This window comes from Lissotriton helveticus, chromosome 3_1 (genome assembly GCF_964261635.1).
Source record: "Lissotriton helveticus chromosome 3_1, aLisHel1.1, whole genome shotgun sequence".
NCBI lineage: Eukaryota > Metazoa > Chordata > Amphibia > Caudata > Salamandridae > Lissotriton > Lissotriton helveticus.
Window position 1 is genome coordinate 2,067,929,167 of NC_136061.1, and position 19,256 is coordinate 2,067,948,422.

Sequence of the window (19,256 nt, forward strand, 5' to 3'; positions counted from 1 at the left end):
GCCGAAGGCTGGCTGAGTTCCTTTAAAAGGTTATGGAACTCAGATGTGACTTGCAATATCCTTATTATGTGTGCCAGGGGGTACTTAATGCCATATAATTTATGGTCACACCTTTGCCGCAAACCACTTAAACCTTGGTGTGTAGCTCTTTCATATGAAAGAACAGGTTTGCAAACATGAAGAATACAAATAATACTGCTGGTGAATAATTAAACACATCAAAAAAACTGTTAGTTATTTGCTGCAAACAGTTATTAGCAGCAGTTCAATACAAGTCAGTAAAAAAAAAAAAAAAAAAAAAAAAAAAAGGTGCACTAGCTCGGAATATGTAGAAACATGCAGACCGATTCTAGCTTTTCTCCAACTATCTAATGAGTGCATAAAAATAAAATGTTCTCTCAGTTTGTCACTGTAAGCTAAAAAATAGAGCAGAAGACAGAAAGCAATGTTCCTTTTCGTTGTTTTTAATAGCTGCTTCAGTTATACTCAGTGACTTCACCTGCCTTTCACCTCGGCTGCTGGCAGCAGGCATTGCGAGTCAGAACTGGACTGTAAAACTTATAATAGTCGAGTTCTAACATTTATAATAGAAGTCTGAGTACCTCACAAGAAGCCAGTTATAAAGAAATTAGAAACTGACGTTTTTACAGGGATTACAGAATCCCATGTATTATAGAAGGTTGTATGACGTTATAATGCATGTGTTTACCACGCATGCCGTTACAACACATATTTTTACCCTGACTTGCTGTCGGGGGTGTGCTGGATGTTGGAATAGTAGGATTTACTATTCCAACTCCAGTGTGCGCAAGAGTAGGGAAGGTGTTGAAGTTAAATCCAACACCTTATACCCCCTGCAACAAGCCATTTGAGTTGTAACGGCATGCGGGGTAAAAACATGCGTTGTAACACATGCGTTGTAACGGCTGTTTCCCATTATGGAAGCCTTACACACCATAAAAAATTGTTCTCGTCTCTCTCAAACAATTGACCCTAAACGTGCCTCAATAGTAAGACCTTTTCAAAGTCCACCTAAGAGGTAGTCAATCTGACCAGAAGAATATAGGAGAAACTCCCTTGATTTCTTTCCTCCTCCTCATCTCAATACATTGGCATACCTTAATTAGTTTTTTGGAAGACTCGCCACAGAAAAAGTCGAGGCGTTTCAGCCGTGACAATTTATGGCCTCCTCAGGACAAAAGTGAAAGCCAAAAACACATGTGCTGTGTCACGCCGGCACTCGTGAAACCGTCAAGTAGTGAACTATCGCTATTTCTTATTTCAACCCATGCTGTACATACAATGCAATGCAGGATCTTGAAACAGATATCCCGCTCAAGTAAACCAAGCTGCGATTAATCCAGAACAGAATCCAGGTGGCTATAAATTGTCACTGTTGACTGTCTCTGTGAAGGAGACTTCAAAAAATGAATTAAGATGTGCCAATGTATTGGAACAATGAGGAAGAAAGACATCAAGGTAGTTTCTCCTATATTCTCTTCAGATTGACTACCTCTTTGGTGGCCTTTGAAATAAACTTACTATTGAGGCACGCTTCGTGTCAACTGTTTGAGAGAGACAAGAGAGCAATTTTTATTGTTGTGTAAGGCTTATATATATATATATATATATATATATATATATATAATATATATATTTGACTGTGTTGTATTTTGTGTTTATTAATTTATGTAAAATTGTACATTTACGTGTATTTAGGGACTGCAGGTTACACTAGATGTCATTATTGGTTGGCATGATAGTATGCTTGATTAAAACAGGTTCCCAATGTTAATTGTCTCATTGTGATTAATACAGTTTGTACGTAATGAATCCCCGCCACATACCACTCTTCTATGATGACAACACATCATGAATAATACAAACGAGATTTCAACCTAATAGATCCTACCTTAAAGGTATGTTATAACAACCTCACTTGGTAAAACAACATTATTACCATTTCTGTTTTTTTTTTTGTTTTTTTTTAAAAAGGTAAATACGAAAAGGACGCTGTTTTTTTCTCACAGTGCATCCGCACGGGACCCGTGAAAAAACTAACGCGACAAAACTGAAGATCAATCTTGTCAACATTTGATTGGACGTTCACGCCACGAGGCGAGTTGTGGTTTTTAGAGTCGATGGGCATTTCTGAGTGCAGATGCGGCCCCAGCACCCAGGTGCCCTCTTGCAAACCACCCCTGTCCAGTCTCATGGAAAAGAGGCCGTCAAACAGCGCCCAGTGCCATGTCACTGCCTAGTGGGCCAGCGATACGATTCTAAATATGAATCCTTAAATGAGGAGTCGATTCCAGGCAGGAATTCCTGAGTCTATCTCTCTACTGAAATTATGAAAAGAGGGATCGTTTTCCCACCAAATTGTGTGTGAAATGCAACGCTGGCCAGAGGAGTCTTGTTCTTGGGGACAATACTTTACCTTAACCATCTTTAAAAACATGTACCTATTGCACACAGGGCCACTTTATAGCATATATTTAAAGGATGTGTAGGGGCTGTGTTTGGACAATAATAGAGGAAGGCTTTTCTTCCCCTGAGGGCTTCAGATAAATCTCTCATCACCTGGTGCTTAGAAAGCAGGTGCACACCTGGCTGCCGAGGGGATTTAAGACCCTTTTTTCTCGCCCCTTCATGTGGCGCAGCACAGGTGCTTGGGGCGCCCCAATGCAGGCTTATGTCTCTCAAATGTCTGCGTCACCCACGCGTTGCACCAAGGATGGGAAATCCCGTCATTGTAATTAGAGGTAAATGACACTCCTGGCGCGTGGGCGTTCCATACTGGTCAGCGCCCTTTGAACTGTGACGGCCTAAAGTCTATTAAAATGCTGTTTAGAGGTTACTGCTTGGGACCTGTTCCTTACTCCACGTGATAACAAATTAGCCCTGGAATTTGAAGGCTGGCGGAGGTGGGCACTTCAAATCACAGTCCCCACCTCAGTTAGGGAGTCTCTTCTTAAACCATATATGTGGCTCTGCTCCTGGAGCTGCGCAACTGGCCTAGAGACGGTGACATACTACAGGCGTTCTTGAAAGTAGAAAACGGCATCAGGGCAAGCTGCAGAGGATGCCGGGACTTACGTTTTTACTCCGAAGATAAAGCACCCTGTAAGGAGGCTTTCTCTTTCTGCTGGCAATAAAACACTGACTTTCACAGGTTTTTGTACCTCATTATCCTACCCTGGTAAAAATGACATTTCTTCCTGATTTTGGCCCCCATTGTTTGGAATCACGTTTGGACCCATGTGGGCCTTGACGTTTCTCTTCTCCTAATTCCACAATACACACGACAGCTCAGCAGGCGAAAGGAGAGGCTGGACGTCACCCAAATACGGTCCCCTGGCAGCCACGGCTCAGCCTTTCATGCAATCGAAAATAAACAGAACGTGGGCCTACTCTAACTGGGTGTTAAATTCTTAATACAAATCACATCTATGATTCACGTTGTGGAGCACTGTGACATAAGCAAAACAATTGTACTTTATTTTGGGAAGAGGGAAGTGTGTAGACCAATAAAAGAAGCGTTACAGTTCTCTGTAGCAAATAAATAATCTTTGTGATGCTAGGCCAATATCGAAGCAAACCAGAATCTAAAACGACTATTATTACTTGGAACCCGCATTCCAAACACCTGACCTGCGTTTATATTGTATTTGCTATTTAGCACACAGTCATTTCCAGTATTTCTGATCACCTAGTGGACATGTCCGACTGCTTCACGAATATTGTTATATTATATGCTCTTGTGGGCCTGCATTTACTGTTGAGGTGCCTGGTATTGCTACAAACATTGCCTGAAACAAGCACAAATACATTTGTTCCCACATTCCTTACAAACGACATCTATAGCGTATTTTTACAACTTCCAAACGGCCCCAATTTGCCAATGTGGGCCACTTTTTTTTAGCTATCTGATTTGCTAACGGGGGCCTCATTTATTTTGTTGCTCGGGGATATTTTTTGTCCCAGTCCGACCCTATTCTCTCCAATCAGAGGAAAGATCTTTCTGAAGTTGCAGACTTTGACTCAAGTGAGAGCTGGGTTGTCTGAAGGCCTTGTCGCCTGTCCTGTGAAACCCTTCAAAGGAAGACGCCCGACAGGGTGCAAGGAAAGGTGCTCATGCGCATGCAACAGGCAATTCAGGAGGAAAATAAAAACTGCAACAGTGACAAATTCGATCGGCATGTGGCAATTTACCATTCATTTCACAGCCCACGAGCTCGAAGCGCAGAGTGCAGGCATGGCGGCACACCACAGGGTAGATGCGTATGAACTGCACGATCAACGGAGGGTCAAACATGTTGGCCTTCATGCTGTTGTTGTCCATGTTTCCGGTGAAGACCTGCAGAGGGAACAAGGACATGCATTGCAAGTTATGGTTAAGTTAGCACATAAAGTTGTATTTATCTAATTCACAAGACGCTGGGCCCCATTTGCTATGTTGGTGCTATGGTCATAGAGTCTGTGATCCAACGAGTGCCCACCAAGTCTGTAAGAGCTTTTCTCTAAACTACTGGTTCCAGTTCAAAGCCTACGGCTTTACTGCTGCATTCAGTTCTGCACAGCAACAAGTTCAATGCTGGAGTATTGTGAGTTTCCCACCATTTCACCACCAGTACCAGACTCACTGTCTTAATGTTGGAGCTCCCCCAGCTCTTGTGTTACCGTCTTGAGGAGAGAGCACCACCACTCGCCTACCAGAACTTTAGGTAGTGTCTTAATGTGAGTGCACCACCACTGCACCCCAATACTCATAGTTGTAATGCAAGTGTGTCTTAATTACACCTCAACACCCATTTCACTTTGTAAAGTAAAAGTGCCACCATTACCTCCTCATCCACTTCCTCTTCCCAGCCCTTACAAAGCGAGCTGTGTGCAACTAGCAGACAGGCACATGCTGCCTACCTAAAATAAAAACAAAAAAACTGCTTGGGTCCCCACTAGAAGAGGCTCGACAACCATCCTCCTTCAGGTAAATAGCCAGATGCCACCAACAGCAACTTATGTTTTTTGTCTGTCTCTAGACAGACTCCCTGTCATTGCTCCATAAGGGTGGGGGGTCTTCTGTTATTATTTTACTTTTTATTTGGACCTGGTGCTTGGCAACGGTCCAGAGGTCCTTGGAAATGAAGGTTCAGTAAGACCTTGCAGGGGCGATAGGTCCAACCTGGTTCATCTTGAGAGAGCACAAGTTTGAAAAATGTATAAGTACGCCATATTTACAAGCACGTAGTTAGTTTAAACATGTTTTGCACACGAGTGTTTTATATTCAGTAGTGAAATGTATAGAATGTTAAGTAGAGTAACTATAATTATAACGGTGTGAGATTAATGTAGAAATGTTGGAATATATGTGAAAACCTCATGTTCTCATGTTAAAAGAATCATGTCCGAATTAAATGTAACTTTGAAAATCCAGTATTATGTGTAGGCCTTAGGGCAATTCACAGCAAACCTGAACGTGCTGCTAAATTAATGTGAGATAAGGTTGACATGGTTCTTCCAAATGTACTATTGAACTTAGGGTTAAAAGTATATGCTTTATAGATGTGTTATTTTAGAAACGTATGCTAGTTAAGAATGTTTGCTGTTTAAATCAAGTTAACGTTTTAAGAGTGCAGGGACCTGCTGCATGTAAATCAAGTAGGCCAGAGGAGATAATGTCATGTCGTGTAAATCGTCATGTGCTCGTTAGAGAAGAGGTCGCGAGGTGTCCAGCACCGAGCTTTGAGAGTGTTTTATGACTAAAGATATGGTAGAGTCTGGAATTTGAGGCCCACTGCAGGATGAGCTGTATGCAGGTGCGAGGGTCCTAATCAGCTCGAATGAAAGGGACTTTGTTCAGTGGCGCCTTGCGCAGGCCTGTAGGAGTTTCCAGGAATTTCAGGGGGTATCAGCGCACTGAAGAAGAAGCCTGGGAACCAAGGTCAACTATAACGAGGGTCTTCAAGAGTACCATCATGGAGTTTACCGCGCAAAGATGTACCACGTGAGGGGCGTCCCAAGGGGCGTTCCTATCAGAAATGTGATTTGGTATTAGGGAAAGAGACCCGGGAGGAGAGCAGAGCAGATGATTTTGGGAGCCTAAGGAAGCGGATGGGTAGGCAGATAGGCTGATCAGGAGAGACCCATTATCAGAGAAGAGACAAAGAGAAGTGCGTGATCTTCTTAGGAAGTCACCACGGCTGACACCTAGAGGGGTAAAGATCTTGCTAAGTAGGGATGTCACTTAGTGTAGTGTAGGGACAGACTAACCTTAATTTTCTTTTCTGTAATGACTTTGAGGTTGCAACTTGTATCCATTTTGGCAACCCTGATGGTTTTCGAGCTTGTACTTATTATTCTGTTTTTCAGACTCAGACTATTCAAAAAGTTCATGTTCATAGTGATACCGATTTATCTTCTTAATCTCATTTTGAGAAGTTTGTATCTTCAGTTATCTTTGACTTTATATTAAAACTTTAAAACTTAAATTTGGTCAGTGGTCATTTAGAGTGGTGTACGTTCTTAAATTGATTGACTTATTGCGAGATTACCTTTTACTCAAAGACAGGTACCAACGATTCAGTCGACATAGTTTGGGATTTGGTAAGATAATTAGTAACCAGTAATCCCGCGTTAGCAATCTCATCTTTTAAGGTAAGGCTTGCCCTTTTGTTTGTGATGCGGAGTCAGTCTAAGAAGCCTGTATTGTGGGTCTTGAAGAGAGGAAGGAATGTGATAAATCAGGTTTGCTTCTCCTTCCTTAAACAGCGTGTGGTGTAAGTTCCTGATTACCACTCAAAAGGTTCTCATCTCTTCCCTCAGCTTCTTGCCACTCAAATTGCGCTTCAATGGAAGTGGAGCTTAGTGGAGACGCTCTACTCTTTACTCATTTTGGATGAGAGAGAGGAGCATGTGATGTGTATCTTTTAATTGATTTCAGCACTTGTAATGATAAAAAAGGGCTCAGTGCATTATGACTTATTGATGCGACAGAGCACCATATTGGACTGGGGGACCAATCCAGGACTTCTGTGCGCTTCTAAATAAACACGTAAATGTTCTTTGATTACACCATCTGCTTTCACGGCTGAGCTGATTGTTAATACCCCAGTACTTAATAAAGGTCCGCAGACCGCTAATCAACAATTGCAGCCTGGATAACTAGGGCACTGGACTCACTAACTCCTCTGAAACCTTCTAATAGCACCCACAGTAATGTGACAGCTAATTGATTTATGGAGGAACTTCTTAGTATGAAAAAGGTGAGCAAAAGGCTAGAGCATCTGTGGTGGAGAAGCTACAAGTTAGATGTCAAAATAATAAAGAAGTAACTGCCCCCCTACTCTGAAAACTACTGAACTTATCTTTTTCTTTTTTTAAGATTGGAAATATGCGATGGTGGTTCCTCAGCTAAAGAAGCCTTCCTTGGACCCCTTTCTAACTGAGAATCTGAGACTTTCTCATTACTCCCACATTTTGCCAAGGTTTCTGAAAAATATTTCAATCAACAGCTGACACAGTTTATCGAAAGAAACAATATTCTCCATGAAACCCAATCGTGGTTTAGGTCTATGTTCAGTACGGAATCTGCTCTACTTCTGGCTTCCGAATCCCTTAGACTTACCACAGATGAAGGCAAGACAGCAGCACTGAATATTATGGAGTTAGGTATCCCATGGTCTACTACTTGAATGACTCTGGAAGCTAGGTGTGGGGGTTGTGCACTTAGCAGGATTGTGGATTTCCTCCGGTATCGCTCCTTCCATGCTTTCCAGCAGTCACACACCTCGGATATTTTCCCCCTGCAGCAAGAGGTGTCTCAGGGTTTGGCTCGAAGTCCGACCTTGTTTAACGTATGCATGTGCTCCCCGACGGAGGTAGTGGAGTGTCACGGTTTAAAGATAGTGTCATATGCTGATGACACACTGCTGATTATTACCTTGACTGAGGATGAAGTTGAAGCTGCTTCAAACTTCAAAGCATCTCTGCTCGACCTGGCAAAATGGATGGAATCCAGCTGCCCTAGACTTAACACATATAAGACGAAGTCCTTCTTGTAGGCACGCAACCATCTATTTGGACCACTAAATGGTGGCCATCTGAATTAGGCCCGATGCCTGTTTCCATATCCAAGATTTAAAAAAACTCTGGATTTGGTTTGACTCCTAGCTGACCCTTGATCATTAGATTTATACTCTTACCTGTACTTGATATCTTGAAGATACTTCACAAAATCTTAGAGCTTCTTCCGGACTCAGCAAGGAAAATGGTCATCCAGACGCTTGTAGTATTATGCTTGAATAATTGAAATATATTCTACCTTGGTGTCTCCAAGGGCAGGACAAGAATGCTGTAGAGGGTTCAGAATGCGACAGCAATTATGCCTCTGAATATCACAAGAAGCTCCTCTATTGGTTCTGCCCTTGCTAAACTTCACTGGCTTCCTATTCGCATAAGAGTAGCTTTTAAAGCACTATGGTTCTGCCACAGAATATTAAATCGAAAAGATCCCCGTTATCTTTTTCCCTTGGTTAAACCTTACCTGCCAAATCGTGCCTCAGATTCTCTGGGACGACCAGGCTATAGATACCCAAAACTCAAAGAGTTCATCTGGGTGGTGGCTCTTTTAGCTTCCTGGCCGCTAAGAAGTAGAACCTCATCCCTGTGGCAGGGGCGTAACACAGGCCCACGCATCCCCCGCAGTGCGGGGGGGCCCTCAAGCTCAAGAGGGCCCCCTCAGCACTGCACTTCTGCCCTGAGAGCTCCTAATAAAGTCCGGAGGGGGCCCCTCCACGTACCTGGCAGGGGGGCTCCCTCAATTATCGTTACGCCACTGCCCTGTGGACCTTAGAATGCAACCCTCTGTAGTCTTATTTTGCAAAAAGCAAAATACCTGTTTTTCACGCAATCTATGGCAAGTTAACTGCTTTGGCTGGCTCGCTGATGCTTTAAGGAGAAGCCTAGCACAGGGACACCTCGAATTGGAGTAACCAGGTGATTTACAAGCTTCTAACATAACACATGGTGTTCACATGTCTTAGATGGGATTGTTGCCTGCATGGTACAGAGGCAAGTTACCCTGTCCCGAGTGCCTGACTGCAAGTAAATCTGGATGCTGACTTTTATTTTGGCCCTGGCACCATCCTAATCTAGCATGTGTGCAGATGCCTGACCCAGAAATGCAAAGTCCAGGGTCTGTCCTGTGACCTGGAGCGGTGCAAGAAAATGCCCTCATTGTGAATAGTGGACTTCTGTCCCTGTTTAGGGTATACATCATGAAGTGATGGAGGCAGCAAACCATGTTTTGTGATTTATATTTTGAAGACATTGGATCATTTGTACTATTTACCAGTTGCATTGTGCAACCTATATTTTTTAGACTGATGAGTCTGGGGACAAGAGAAAGATTGAAACACACATCAATAAAGCCACTGCACTCACTTGAAGCTGGTACAAAAAGCCATCCTAAGACTTTGAATTGAGTTGCCTATTGAAAACTGATCAGGCTGAGCAACATGAGCCAAGCCCCTGCCTATAACCTAGTATAGAGGCGATAATAGCAGTATCCACAGCCTCAGAGCAAAGAATGCCGATTATCCGGTAGGGGAGAGACTGTAATACCTCATAATTAGCACAACCCTGACTAGTGGAATATATTTGAGTAGTATTAGAATACAATAATTTTCTTGACTTAAAAGAGAGCCACTGGCCTGGATTTTATATCATTGGGTCTGTTGTTGGCATGTTCAGTTCTGAGCTCAAGTCCCCCTCACACTACTTCCAAGAGAAGCCTGTGACTACTTGTTTTTACTACCCTCAGAGTTCAGTGAGGTAAGGGTTGTAAAAGTTTGCAGAGCCATAATTAAATAGACCCAAGGACAGCAGTGGCCAACTACCTCAACCACCATGGCGGGGACCCAAGGCCCCGTCTGACTTGTGGCCTCCCCAACGGAGTCTGACAACATGAGTCAGGACTCCATGTTTGTACTGCCTCTATTTCAATGGGTGGCAAGTTGTTGTTTTTGCACCACTGCCTTGTTTTTTCTTCCTTTCGTGATACTTTGTATTATTATGAAAAAATCTGACAAGTGTATAGAAAGGACCTCCAGTTCTGCTACAGAGAGCTCCCTTTCTGCTTCAGAGTGTAAAGCACTAACAAAGAGACTCATGTACAGCCCTCCTCCTTATTCACCTGGCAATTCAGGGACTCTTTTTTCTTGTTTCTTCCTCCTCCTCCTGGTCCTCACCTTAATACGGCTCGGAGATAAAGAAGGAGTCAGTCATCAAGATCAAGGGGAATTAGGTCAAGCACGAAGCTCTTCCATGACAATTGCCTTACCTTTGAGACAATCTTGGCCTTCCTGACACGGACCCTCAGCCCAGTCCAGTGGGGTTTATTTCACCAACATTTGGTTTGTATACATTCAATTGTAAAAAGACGCCAAACCTCATAAATGACATGATTTGGACAGAGTGGCCTTTCCTAAAATTATGTTATATCGTTTTCCCCTTGAACAGGCTGAAAATTAGTAGACTCGCTTCTGGATGCTGCACTTAACCATACTTACGCTGGTCTCCACCTCTAACACTGCAAATATTTCTCAATCACTAATCAAGGGCTTTCATCTCTGTAGCAAAAAGGTAGTGAATGTTCAGAACATCTAGCTAAGATGGAAATTTGAGCTCTTCTGTTTTTGTAACCAGAATTGATTTTGCTGGTCTTTATTCCAGAGCACTGGTTGCAGGTGCCAGAATACTGGCTCTTTGCTGGGTATCAGCCTATGACAGGAAGGCAGTGAAGTTCAAAAGTCTGCTATCAGTCCTTTTCAAGGTCCCAGGGTCTTTTGTCAAGCTCTGGATTACTTACTTCACAGAGTTTCTCAGGAAGTCAGTTCCATTTATCCACATGTTCTCAAAGATACCACTTGCACCAGTGTTTTCTCTAAATCTAAAAAGCTCAAGGTCCAATTTGCTTTAAGTCTCCCAAAAGGGAGAAAAGCTCAGATTCATTAAGGCTATGTATGCCTTTGGTCACAAGACAGGTACCAGGATCGACCCAGGATCAGTCTCATGCCACTCAACATAAAAAACATGTAAGAGATAAAAATAGATCGCTGCCTCTTTATTTCTGGTTTCCAGTATTACTCTATGTGAGGTTGTAGTAACTGACCACGCATTCAGAATTCTTTATATCTTGTCATGTAGCCCTGCTTCTAGAAGCATAGCTTGACGCACACATACAGCTATGTCTCTGACTCGCCTCTTTCCATTCTGCTCTCTAGACCACGATGGGCCTTGACAAGGATATAGATTTTTTATCCTGATTACCTACTGATTATGTCATTCAAGTATGAATGTCCAGTCGGGATGCATTTGATGGGCAACGTTCATGAGAGGCATTTTTAGAAGATGGATGGTGTCCCTTTCTATTGATTGCAAATATGTCGTCTGCTTAGAAGCACAATGCATAACCATTCAAGCAGGTGCTGCAATTAGCTCCTAGACTGCCTCTGAGCCTCCAAAGAATTGCTTCGAAACTTCCAGAGGAGCAATGCCCAGTTTTAAGACCTTATTGACATGTCTCTTGAAAGGTTTTTCTAGGGCCGACTATATTATCAAGTTGCCTGACCCCATGTGCGACCTCCATTTGGACCAACATTTTCTACAGGCTCCTCCCGTGAGCCTTTGGAATATTGTTCTCTTTAGTTGCTTTCCTTTAGGGTTTTGTTCCAATGGTTCATTACCTCTGCTATTAGATTACATGAACCGGTTAATCTGGTGTACCAGGCTCCTTAAGCCTAGGTCTTTCCAGATCCTTTCCTTTTTCAACAGGTCCATTAGTTGTGCTCAAGCCCCATTCTAGTTTTCGTTGCTCTCAGGAAATTGTATTTCATGTTTTCTTCCCCAATCTTTCTAATGCTAATGCAGGTCAACTTCATTGCCTAGATATACATCAGGCAGTTATTTAGAGCACACAGCATCCAATAGGCCGCGCCAATCTTTATTTACCAACTTCTGATCTTACATTTCATTTCAATTGGTGGCTAAGGTCAGTTATTTTTATGGTCTAAGAACCGTCTGATGATCCATTCCCAATTGGGCAGTTGTGTTTCTCCACTAGAAATATGGCTGCTTCATACGCATAGGTGATGGGTTTATCATTACAAGACATCTGGGCCAATGCTGCCAGGTCCTGGCAGCACCCTGCCTCAGCACCTACATAATGTTGTAAAATGAGAGCACTATTACTCTACCACATAACCACATAACTCAATCAGTTTTGTAATGGTAGTGCACAATCACTCAACTACAGTACACAATGTTGTTAATGAGACTACCTAGTCATCCTCATCTAAAACTTTGGGTCTTATTTACAAGAAACTGATGCATCTGTACAGATGCATCAGTTTCCCTGCAACTGCGTGCAAAATCCTTGCGCCACCATAGATGTGCCGTATTGGCGCACCATGGCACAAGAATAGACAGATGCATCAGAAATGTTGATGCATCTTTCGGCGCAAAAGTCACGCACTGCTAGAGCCGTGTCGCAAGCACGAATCAACACCAGCAATGCATGGGGAGTCCTATCCCTAATACATTGTTTCACTTCTTACGACTGCTCCAAACTGGTGTAGGATTTTGACACAGTGACGAAGTGTCGTCCTAGAAGTGGCGCAGTCAAATTTTGTAGATTTTACTGCATCTCTTCTACGAGGCTTAACCCCCTTGGGAATGCCCACCCTGAATATATTATACCTGACGCAGGGCTTTAAAAGGCGATTTATCTCCCTAGATGTGTCATGTTGTGTAAATGGGCCATAACTTGGAGCATTGTTTAGGGCGCTGCTGCGTCCCAAAAATGGACGCAACGGCAGCGCAAAAGTGTCACAGGGGGCTTGTAAATCTGCCCCTTTATTTCAGTTGTTACAACCATAAAAGTGCAAAAAATACATACAAAACTTCACAATGTAAAATTAATCCATTACTAATTAAAATGCAAGAGATACAAGCATATCAATTCCAAAAGTTAAAATGCATAATACAGTATGATAGAAAACATAGTGCAAGTCAAGTCGCTAATCGTTATTTAATCCCATAGTCTTTGATCTTTTTAGATTGTTTGTAACCGAGTAAACAATGCTGGTCCTGGTGTCAGCCTTACATATTTGCACAGCATTACTTCTATTGGTAATCCCAAATAGTCAACATAAAGGGATGATCCAGTAGGCGCGTTGCTTAGCATAGGTACTGCAAAAGAACAATAAATGCTCATCATTCTCTTCTGACATTCCACGGGGCAGAGTTTAAAAGAAGAATTGGTTAGAGTTCTTCTAGGTAGAAGAGAAAGATGCAGTAGGTAAAATCCGCAGCCTGAATTAAATAAAGAGGGACCTCTAGGACGGAACATTCACATAATTCATAAATTCTTCAAAGGAAGAGCCACATTTAAAAGACCGGTATGCATCAGTGGGACTTCCCACAGAGGCTGGGGAGATCTCGAACCCAAACCGTTGTCCCAGTAATGGTATTTGACAGAGCCTCGGGTGCTACTTGTCATTACAGAGGGAGGACAGAAAGAGCAATCCTAATTAGCCAAGTCTTAACATGAAGCACCCACGGGGATCTGAGAACTAATCAATAGGCTAACATTTCTCTCAAACACTATTTGTATGGGACAAGGTGCTCAGAGGTCCATAGCCTAACCCAATACAGCAAGAGCTTGAGCAGCACTATATCAGATATCCGTCTGATATTAACCCGTTGGCTGCGTCGAACGTTCATCTCCAGTGATGAACGTTCAAAAAACGAGTGGGGCAGCGTCGGCCAACGGACGTGCGCAGCACTACCAAGGTAGTGCACGCGACGACCGTTGGCCAACGGCAGCAGCCAATGGGTTAAGATAGTATCGTAATGAAAGTAAAGGCGTGCCCCTAGGAATCCTCAGTAGGGATCTGAGAAAAAAAAAATTCTCCTATAGATCAAGGTTTCTGCAAACCCTCAGCTCTGCTCCATAGAGCGGAGCACCACTTATTTGGGCCCTATAAATTTCCATGGCAGGTGAGATATGATATGTAGTAGTTTCAGTTGCAAAATTAACAATAGATCCAGCTCTATATTTTAGTGTCATAGAAACTTTTGATAACTGTGCAGACCAACTGTTGAAGTCTGATAGACTATACTCTGGATATACTAAATCTGGAACTGTTTATAGTTTGACTCGGTCTAGAGCCACATTCCCTCTAGCTGCCTTCCAATGGCTAAATGTGTGCGGGTGTCTCGAGTCGGCACTGAATTTGGTCCCCTTTAACTTTAGTGCAAGGGGAAAATGATCGCTCTCACAGTGATCTAGTATCTCCATATCCATCAATTCGAGCCAGTTCCTAATACTGATCATAAAGTAATCAATACTGCTATGATAGCCCACAATCTTAAATGCTGGATTGGCGTCAGGGTCCGACTGAGTCCGCCCATTGCATACTCTTAAGCCATGGGTGAGCACAATATCCAATATCTGAATGGCAATAAGGCTCGTATTAAGAATCTTCATTTTTGTGAGATGGGGGGGGAATTCCCCAGCAGTCTACTTCTGGCTGTATCAACTCGAGCAGTGGATCATATGGCTCAAAACTACAAATGAAAATGCCTGCTCTTACCTTATGGAAACCTGGCCCAAAATCTTTTAAAAGAGAGTTCAAATCTTTCATTGTTTAGGATGATTTGTTACAAGAGGAAGATCTATTATAGATATTGCCAAGGAGATAGGGGATCCCCTACTGGGGAGTAATGCAAGAAAATCTGGAAAGTCAATGTCAACAACCCGAATAGAACAAGAAAGATACTTTAATCCAGATAAGAAGGCCACCCGACGGGCAACCTGCTTTGGAAGGAAGAGCTTCAGCACTGTAAGTCCTATAACCCTGTTTGTGAACCTTATCAACTGACCATGTCACTTGGAAAAACGAATGTGGAATCCTTCAATAAATCGATCCCAGTTGTCATCAGTCAGATTTGATATTATTTCTGCTATATTCCAGGGCAATAGCTGTAAGCCTGATGGCAAACGATGGCTCGTATTTAAAATAGGGTGACTACAAGCACTATTAGGGTCTGGGATGGAAATGGACCCCAATGAGGGGTTGGGTGGGGAAAAGATACAAACTTTCCTAGTCTTTTCAACACCCATGCTCAGTTAGCATTTTCAAACGAGTACTCCATCACTTTGCCTGCAGCCCATAAATTACTGTTGTAGTTCTTGCATGCGAGCACATCTCATTCACTGCAAGCACTTCAGTGTATGTGTGAGCATGCCTCTTTCACGGTCAGCCCTTGTGACATTCTTTGAATGTATGTAGAGGTCTAATTTGTGTTAGTATTTGAATATATGGGAGGTTCCATCACTGCACCATCAGCATTTGAATAAGACTTCTAATGTGAGAGTCCATTACAGCTCCAGCAGCAATATGGCTTATGTCCCGTTATCCATGCTTCACTTCAGCTCATGTCTTCAATTTTTCCATAATCAGCATCAACATTCAACATCTTTAGCAGTACCACTGCCCATATATCCTGGCTATTGAGGGGTGATATGCCGAATCTGGTCCTAGGATGCTTGTTTCCAGTACGGGGAGGACCTGACCTGGCAGTTCAGGCTGGACTGTTTCCATGAGCATCAGGGTCATGACTGATTTGGATATGGCTGGGTTCAAATTGGAATGCAGTGGTGAGCGAAAAAACGATGTATTTAGGCACAGAGCTCTGTACTGGTGTATTTGACATTTTTCAGCAATCCACCCATCATTTGTTTCTTTTGTATTTGTCACCCTAAGTGGGGCGGGTGTGCCCAGATGTCGGTCCCATGCTCACCATGCCACCAGAGTCAAGCTATGCTGGGTTATGAGGGATGATACCTCGAAACCGATATCAGGATGCTTGTATCTGATCAGGGGAGGACCTGGCCTGGCAGTTCAGTCTGGACTGTTCCCAAGGGGAGCAGGGTCAAGACTGATATGCAAATGGCTGGGTTAAAACTGCATTGGCGTGGCAATCAAAATAACAATGAATTTAGTTAAGCCCTGATCTTTGTACTGGGAGTGAGTGTTTGACATTGTTCAGCATTCTGTCCATCATTTGTTTGTTTTGCTTTTGTCGCCCTAAGTGAAAAGGGTATGTCCAGACGTGTGTCCCGTGCTCAGAGTCAAGCTATTGTGGCTGATGAGGTGTGATACCCGACACCGGTCCTAGGACGCTCGTTTCCAATCTGGGGAACCCCTGGTCTGGCAGTTTGGGCTTGACTGTACCCATGGGGAGCAGGGTCAAGGCTGATTTGCATTTGGCTGGGTTCAAACTGGAATCGCGTGGTGAGTAAAAAAGCAATATATTTAGGCCCAGATCTCTCTGTACTGGGGGTGAGTGTTTGACCTTGTTCAGCATTCCGTCCATTATGTGTTTCGTTTGCATGGATCTTTAGTGAATGGGAAACTACCAATCCCCAAGTATAAATCTCCTTTACTACTGGTTCTTTGTTTTTCACAGTTTTTTCACCCTACTCTTAGCAGCAGCACCTGTCACCAGGGCCGGACTGGGCTCACTAACCAGCCTTGGTAATTACCTCTGACCGACTCCTAGTGGGGGTGGGAGGGTGGGGAAGAGGTTTAGACTGAATTGCAAGGGCTCGAACACTGCTGCAGCACTTCTGTTACAAGGGGCCGATTTTGCAGCATGCTGCAACACTGGCCTCCAGCATAAACAAGCATTTGCAATGCAATAGGTCTAGCATTTGGAAAAGTTAGAGCTGTTGGCGTTTAAAATGACAATGACAATGTTTTGTACTTTTTTGCAGGAGTAATTTGCAAAGCGGTATTGCCATTGGTGTTTTTAACGTCAACATCTCTACTTTTAACAAATGAGAACGTTTTATAAGCTGAATGCATATTTTGAACTAAAACAACAACCAGACTGATTTGAATGCACAGCTGCAAAGTAATACTGGCATTCCTTACAGAGTACATATTGGAATGTATATAACAGAGTGGGCTATGGCACGGCTGTTGTTATAGTAACTACTGAAACTAGGCAAGCACTATCGGGCAACCAACAGTGGTCTACCACGTTGCAAATGCAGGACACAAATTCCCCAGTTGCCAGGAAAGAGGGAGCACTAAACCAGCAAAAATGTAATTTTGCTGGGGGCTTTTAAAAAAGGAGGCACCAGGCATGTCTGCAAGATCTGAAAGAGCCTTAAATGTATATTTGTGACTGCACCGTGGTAGAAAGTAGATTTTGCGGTCTCTGTGCCCCCCTTTCCATCTTTTACTTCCATACTGCTCCTTAATTCTCCATCTATCCCACAGCACCGATCCAGAAGGCAGGGATAGAGAGAGCGGGAAGCGGGGGAAGGCGGGTGGTGAGGTGGTGTCAGTGGTACTCACAAAAGAAGAGTCACTGGCTGATGCACTATGTGTGAGGGGGAGACTGTAGAGCCGTTCTGCGTCCTCATGGAGAGCTGGGGTGAAAGCACAGAGTGCCATGACTTACAATGGAGGGCATGTAGTTCCCTGCAGGAAAGGCCTACTCTCACAAGGGAGATCTGGTGAAGAGTCAAAGGGCACAGGAAGGCCTAGTCCACTGACTGAAAGGGCTTTCAAGAGCAGGCCAAGAAAGAAATCACAAAATAAATATCTTAAGGGCGTGTATGGTGTGTGAGAGCAAGGTGAGGCGGCTCACTAACCTAAGCAGCTCGAAAGCGGCATGGGCATACTAAAAAAATCACCAATCAATAAATAACCCAAGTGGGATGGCAACATAGGGCGCATGGAAGGATTGGAAGGCCATCAAAAGGGGGCTGGGGTCAGAGGGCACCGAAAAGACTAGCCCAACATTCAAAGAAAGCTGCGGTCGGAGGGTAAACGAATGACTAGCCCACCACCCCAGAGGGTTGAGTGCAGGGGAGTCAGGAAGGCCTGGGCACTAGCATGCGGAGGCGGAGGTCAGAGGGCGCAGTACAGACTGGCCACAGTTATAAGGGAGCTGAGGCCAGGGGGCTCGGGTAACATTCCGGAACCACATCTCAAGGACCTAGTGTCAGATGTGCACAGAGGACTAGAGCTCCATTCCAAGCGGGTGAAATCGGAGGGCGTCTAATTAGAATAGTGCTGTGTTCAGATGACTGGTGGGCAGCTGTCATCCATTCTAAGGGGACTGGAGCCAGAGGACGCAGGAGGTGCTGGCAACTTATACTAGGGGGATGAGGTCAGAGAACTCGGGTAAGATGACTCTTACACAGGGGACAGCCCATCATTATGTAGATAGCGTGGTCCACAGTCACACACAGGTGGGGTCAGAGGGCACAGTAAGGGTGGTCCGCAGGTGTGACGTACAGGACTAGGACTCTTGTATAGCTCACAGAGCTAGGCCCAGAAAGATAAATACAACAGTCCAGGGGGTGGGAGAAGGCGTCTGGGCGAAGTGCACTGTAACTGTATGAGACAGAGGTCACACACCTGGGGAGAGGGGCTTGGGGGCCCTGCCTGCCTCCTCCACCCCCCCCACCCCCCCACCCCCCACACAATGCTTCAAGGTCACTAAGTGAAACTTGCAAGTCCAAGATCACACAGATACCGGGGCCGTGGAGAATCCATGTTCTTCATGACATGTTGTTCAGGAAGTAACCACGCCCTCAGGTGCAACATCCCCATGGCACCTCTGCATAGGGGTTACCCACTACTGCCTGACAGTAGTACACTGTCATGCAGCAGTTAGAGAAAACAAACAGCACGCCGAACTTTCTAACATATGATGAAACATACTTCTTTTTGTCAAAAAGTTGTGGGGGACCATCCGGGGTCGCGTCTATGCCTTGCAACATACACACACAAACTCCATCTGCGTCTCCCTCGCACGCGTGGCAGCAGGCGCATTAACCCGAGCTATCACACCAAAACAAAGAGCAATTGGAGTATTCATGGGCAAGGGGAGTATTCGCCTCTGGAAAGGGGTACTCTAATTGCTGCGGGGACTGAGCGGTTTAGGCCTCACTCACCTCTGGGGGTCGCAGTAGCTGGGCACCCCAGCCACCGTCGGGAAGCATGCATTCTCTGCCGAGACCAAGGGTGCAGAAGCAGATAAAACCAGCCCACTGCTCAGTTTCACCTGGGGGTTGGGGAGGAGAGCTGCGTGCTTCCTGTGCCCTTCACGGAAGATGTCTGCCTTGTTGCTGCGCCTGGCTGGAGCTGCTGCCCGGTCCGGAGGGAGAGTCG

General features: G+C 44.3%; 1 protein-coding gene across 2 annotated transcripts in view; it reads right to left on the reverse strand.

Moving 5' to 3' along the window:
- Positions 1-19,256, reverse strand: part of MFGE8 (milk fat globule EGF and factor V/VIII domain containing) — a 208,016-nt gene that overhangs the window by 44,377 nt on the left and 144,383 nt on the right. For both annotated transcript variants that reach the window (XM_078683193.1, XM_078683194.1), the window contains exon 7: positions 4,213-4,357. In XM_078683193.1, the coding sequence (XP_078539319.1) occupies positions 4,213-4,357 (145 nt within the window). The remainder of the gene's footprint in view (positions 1-4,212; positions 4,358-19,256) is intronic.